The sequence below is a fragment of the Nestor notabilis genome, unplaced genomic scaffold, assembly GCF_000696875.1.
Source record: "Nestor notabilis isolate BGI_N333 unplaced genomic scaffold, ASM69687v1 scaffold17143, whole genome shotgun sequence".
Lineage (NCBI taxonomy): Eukaryota > Metazoa > Chordata > Aves > Psittaciformes > Psittacidae > Nestor > Nestor notabilis.
Window position 1 is genome coordinate 6,661 of NW_009920812.1, and position 6,165 is coordinate 12,825.

Sequence of the window (6,165 nt, forward strand, 5' to 3'; positions counted from 1 at the left end):
GGCTTTCAGAAAACTGGGACTTAAGCAGCAAATCAAACAACCTGTTTTATTTTTGACTGAGTGCTGTGACATTAGCTAGTTAGAATCTTACTTTCTGCGCAGTCACAGAATTCTCTCATTCCACTCACTGTGGTGCATTGATGCTGTGAAATGCAAGAGAGTTCCAGGCACACGTAAGAAAATATCAACTTGCAATGGAAGATTTATTGGTGAGGCAACAGTCAAATTCTTTCTTTATATGCATTTCTAAGCCTGGAACAGCTTCCTTGTCTCCAGCAGATGAGAACAAAATCTGGCTCATTTAGTCTAATTTTGTCTCAGCCAACAGATCCTTCTCTCTAGTTCTGGTCTGCAGAGCTGATTTTTTATTATAGCTTCAATATAAAAAAACCCAAAGAATAAAAAATCTCAGCATAGAGAGCCTCCGGTGTCTCCTCTGGATGTTTTGTAATTCCCACTGCTCACCAGTAACTATGCAATTTTTTTAGTTTGATAATGACGCCTGGAATACTGGAAGATGTAACATTCACTCAGCCAAAACGATTTATCTTGGTATAACAGGATCAGCATCTCAGCTGGGGCTTCTGGATGCTACTCTACTACAAACAAAATAAAAGAACAACAGTCAGCTGAAATTAATAGTATATTGGAGGCATGCCCTTACTCTCCTCACACATGGAAGAACGTGTTGAGGATATTTAATCAGAACACAGTAAATTGAGAGAAATGGATTTTTCCATAAATATCAACCACGGTGGAGAGCAGCTATCACTAGTAACCAGCAGTGCTTCTTAAAATCCTGATACAACGTTCTTAATGGGTGGTTTTCCTTGTGGCTACGTAGGCATGTGTTTTGTGCTAGCTCCCCCTTCTTGCACCGCAATACGTAGGAAGCTATTATTCCCAAATGGAGCGTTTGCTGACATCACATGCAGTAGGATCCTTTTGTTTGCCTGTGTCTCCTGCATTGAAATGTTTGTCTGAGTCACAAATCCCACTGCCTTTCTTCCTCTGTGTCATGCTTGCTTGAGAGCTTCTCCCTGACTCACAGGTTTGAAATTTTGACAGAGCCTGGGTTGCTGCATGGCAGCTGAATACTTTTCCTTTTAATGCTTTATTATGTAATTTATATCTAAACACTATAATGATCCAGAAACCACTGCCACTTTTTTTTTTTTCCCCAGCTTCTTGAACAGACAGGTTTCATGACTCAAATTCAGCACTGAATTTTGTTTCAAAGCAAAGGCAGCTTAGTGTTACTAAATTAAAAATTAAAGATAGTGACTCCCACAACTTGAATTTTCCATTTAGCTTGCTGGCTGAGTTTCCTCAGCTATAACATTATCAAGCACTATGCCAGAAAGGGGTTATATGTGTGCATGTGTACAAACACTTCTCATAAATGAAGTAATTACTATTTTGCACTGCAGTACCTTTCTTCTCCTCTAATAATCTGATCGATTTGTTTTCTCTGAATAGAAAGGACAAAACCGTGCTGTATTTTCAGTGTACGTTCATTCCTTCATTTGGTTTAGATTTGGGAGCTGCTAATCTATTGCTGGTGTCTAAGCAGCCTGGGTTTCTTTATTAAAGCCATGAACAAAACAGATCCTGATTACAGCAGCTCACTCGGCATGCTTTGGTAAAGAATGAACATGGAAGCTAAGGGCTATGCAGCAGTTTGGTTCAAGCTTGATGGTAAAATATTCGTACTAAGATAGAAGCAGAAAATTACCATGCTGGATTAAATCTTTTGTCCTTCAGATCTAGTCTTTCATCTCTATTGTTGCCACTACAAGATAAATGAGAAGTTCAAAACAGTGCTTTGATTGTCCTTGATCAAGGACTTTGCGGCAGGTAAGGGCTAATGCCCCAATCTGGCACAGCTTTTAAGCATGTATTTATCTTAAAGCATCCATCAGCAGCTCCACTGCCTCTTGCCCTGGTTTGAGGCATGTGAGCAGATTGCTGCATGAAACCTTGTTAAAATTCAGATACACACAAAACCAGATGAGTGATCAAGACCTGTGTCATTAAATGTACTCTACTAGATGCTCATAATTCATTGCTTTTTTACCCAGAGTAAAAGAACTTATATTCTCCATCCCTTCTCCTCCCCCCCCAAAAAAAAGAGCTGAAGCCTCTTGTTATAGAAAACATAGAATTTTTATTATAAAATAATGCCATACACAAAGGACTTTCCTGCCACACAAATGTTAAAATAACATCCAGAGCAGGAATTTAAGTTAGTCTCTCAGGCTACCTTTGGTTGCATGTTTACTATGCAACTGTTCTCCTGTAGCACACATTTTTTAACATTCACCTTTTGAATCTCTATTATTTTTCCTCTTCTCTCCGTGGCCGTTTGCGAGGGTTCATTTCAGCACCTTCTGCATTGTGAGTGACAGCTGGAGGCTGCACATCTCGGAAGCCATGAGACTGTGAGATATAAGCAAAATCAATGTGATAACACTTCTATGGATATAAACCATGAGTAACTAGTTCCCAGAAGATCAGAGTAAGGTATGATGTTGTCTTTTATTTTAGATGAGTGGCCACAGGACCTTTATAGACCAGGCTAAGCTCAGAACAGCATGTTTTTTAACACATGTGCCAACAAATAACTGAGTCTCCTCATTTTATTATTTTCACCAACCAGGCTATTATTTTCATTTTACTACTGATAATCCCTATGGCTGTGAAGCACTGCTTCTCTGTAAATTAATTTAAGTTGCCTATTTTAAATAAATTAAAAGCCAAATCCTTCAGCCCTTATTCAAGCTTCCACAGAAGCAAGGAGCTGACTGGATTAATTGCCTCAGTCACTTTCAGAAACAGAACTGTGAATTTCTAAAACTAGGATATTTTTCTTTCATGTATCTACTTAATGAACTGAAAACATCAATGAGACATTGTAAGAGAACAGCTTATTCGAAACAGCCTCTAGACTGCAAAGACTGTCCCAGCATAGTAATTTATGGGACACAGTGGGATGAGAACCTTTAACTGCCAAAAACTAAATGTGGAAGTGAAAATGAGATGCTGCTACTCAGGAGAGAGCTTAAAGTGATCTATTTGGCTTAGTACCATTTGTATTTTCTGTTACTGCAGCTCACAATTTAACGATTTTTAAAGATTTTTAAATATCTGGAAAAGCAGCTAGTTAATCACGTCATCAATGCAGATGGAGATACTGAGATGGGATGTGAAGCCTGCAAATGTCCATCTTCCCATCTCCCAGCAAATGCTGTGCAAGGAGCACTGCTGACAGCTCAGTGACAACTCTCACTGCAGTGCAGACTTAAGAGAGGAAAAGGGGTTAATCTGAAAAAGAAATTGCTTTGGGGATCCTAAATACTCACGTAGAGACAATGTGGACATGATAGAATTTTGGGAAAGCTGACATTTTGGGTTGGTGCAGTCTGAAAAAGCAGGTAGAGTTAATATCAGATGTGTGACTTCCCTAGAACACTAGTGCGTGCCACACCAAGATCAATCCAAACCAACACAAAACCCAATCAAAATGTTTTGCTTAAGTCTCCTATCTCTGTATTTCTATTTTCAAATGCCTCACCTCACACAGCCTGCTATGTTTTCAAAGGAACAAACAGCAAGAGGTGCCACAAGGGCAGTATTTGTGCAGTCCCTCTGCTATTATAAGCAACTCAAGTGTTTTTCTGAACAGCGTAATCGGGAATCTTCAAGTTTAGTGTTTCACTGCTGCTTGCATCTAATCTCTGCCATTTCCCTTAGGCACAAAGGTGGATCTGTAGCCAAGAATCCACTTAAGCCAGCATGCTAGACTCGCAGCAAAAGCATTCCAATGCTTATAAAGGTCAGAACATGATGAAGTAGACTGCTTAGTATGGATATTTTGCATTTAGTTAAAGGCATATGCCTTCTGGACAAAGTGCCTCAAAATTAGAAAGTTTTTGTGTATATTTTGAAGTAGTTCATTTGTGTATTTGTTAGTGAGTTTTAGATAGCAACCATGTGGCTAATGGAGCCAAGGACCTACACAGCTCAGTCAGTCTACGGTTATTTTGATTTTTTCTTTAATATTTTCTGGCAGCTACAGACTGCATCATGGTTGACAAAGTAGATGGCTTTATTACTTAAGTGGTGTTCTCATTACTAGTCTGGCAGACCCTCCACAGTTCAGGGAAATACTGATAATTCCTACCCAGAATATAGGTCTGAGGGCTTTATCTTTTACAGTGAAATAATCGGGTCACATTACCTGGGAAATTTACATGGATCAGATGATATAGTTACTCCCTTGTGCATAAATCAACTTACATTTCTATACTCTGCATTTAAGAATGAATCCTTATCAGCCTGTGAAAGAAAATACTTCATCTGATACATGATCCACAGCTTCCACACTTGCTCAGAGTGAACAGCCAGTTTGTCAATGGTACCACAGTATCTAATTTGTCTAAGTCTAAACATCTTTAACGGAATAGGCTTGAGGAATTTATTATTTTTTTAATTATCTTTTTTTGTACGCTGGTTATACATAGATGTGCTAGATCAGATTTGGAAACATGGAACACGTATTTACATCCCCCACTTTAGCTGCGGAGATGGGAATGAGAAATGATAACAGCAGATTGTTACCATCAGGCCTGAATTTCAGGAAAAAACCCAGGGATAATACATTTTTTACTTCCAGAAACTGTCTGCTGAAGCAGCTCAACAGGATTAAGGGAGAAACACAGGGATAATCTTAAATTTTAACTAATCTTTGATTAAGATACACTCTCAACTGTATGTCAAAATTGTGTGCATTCACACTGAAGAAGAGAGCATAGCTGTTTTATAATGCATATAAAACTGAAAGGAAAAGGCAATTAAACTATCCAAGATAAAATCCATCTGTTTGTCAGCTGGAGAAAAAGGGCTTTGCACTCACATCGCATGATCCAAACAATCTTGGGATGTGGTCCCACTTACCCTTCCAGTCCTTACAGAACTTTTATATATATATTTTTACATATATATTTATTTTCAGTATTTCTTCTGTCTAGGTGAATACATTCAGGAGTGAGAAAGAAAATACCCGTTCAATAGTTTGAAGATCTCATCTTATGGCAGCATTAAAATCTGCAGGAAGTGCTATGGCAACGTGTTTCCATGAAGACACATAGCAAATAGTTATGGCATGTACCTATGTATCTGACATTTCGAGATACAAGAGTTGAGTGGTGGGGCTGGTTTTTTTTTAAACCTAAATACAGCTTAGACTGTGTGTATTCCCATTAATATGTATCTAAGCACTCCACGAAAGAAAATAATCACAGGATTTAACTAGGGATGAATAAGGACTCCAGCCATAAGCTGGAAACTCCTCATATGACGGTAGCAGAATAGAAAAATCTGTATATAGTGGCTGGGCATAGGGTTACCAGTAGGATGGTGCTATGAAAGAGAGAAATACAACGTAGATTGTATCAAGCAATGCACTTAAAGCAGAGATGTGGAAATACGTATGGCACAAAGTACTGGTGAAACCTCTGGAATACCATGTGTGATTTGGGTCACCTTTGTCTTAGAAAGATAAACTCACCTGGAAGATGCAGAGAATAAGCCACTAAGGAAACAATCATGTACTACCTAACAAGGGAGAAAGCAGTTTGGCTTGTCCAAGTCTCCCAAAATGAATGCTCAGTGAGTGTGTGGTTGTTCTCTGTAATTGCACTTAAGCCAAAAGTTAACATCAAGGTCAGATAAAATAAGTAGTACTAGCAGAAGAACAAATGGGGACAGGCTGCCTATAAATTTGATCTGGAAATCAAAATGTTTTAATTCGAAGAGAACTAACATTCTGGGTCATTTTTCTAAAGAGAAAAGGTGCAAAATATTAATAAAGCTGGAGACATCCCAGTATTACCGGTTACATTCATAAGGCAACTGAAAGGCAACACTAAGAAAACATCATTCACACAGATGTCTATGTGTCTGAGAATTCCTTTACAGCTAGCAATTTCCAGCCCAAAAGAAATACTAACTGTGATGTGATATGGTATAGTTGACTCCTTCTGACTCGGTGATTTGTACAACGTTGCCAACCTGGTTAAACAAAAAACCCCAGATAATTATGATTAGTGAATACAATAATAAAAATTCCAAGTAGCCAAATGACTAGACTCAAGTTTTCCCTAC

General features: G+C 38.5%; 1 protein-coding gene across 1 annotated transcript in view; it reads right to left on the reverse strand.

Annotated features, from left to right (window-relative positions):
* Positions 1 to 2,217: 2,217 nt before the first annotated feature.
* The window catches only part of RAD51C (RAD51 paralog C), a 17,647-nt gene continuing 13,699 nt past the window's right edge, over positions 2,218 to 6,165 (reverse strand). The window contains exons 8-9 of the mRNA XM_010010862.1: positions 6,012 to 6,072; positions 2,218 to 2,439 (exon numbers count right to left, since the gene is read on the reverse strand). Coding sequence (XP_010009164.1) covers positions 2,338 to 2,439; positions 6,012 to 6,072 — 163 coding nt within the window. The 3' untranslated portion in view covers positions 2,218 to 2,337. The remainder of the gene's footprint in view (positions 2,440 to 6,011; positions 6,073 to 6,165) is intronic.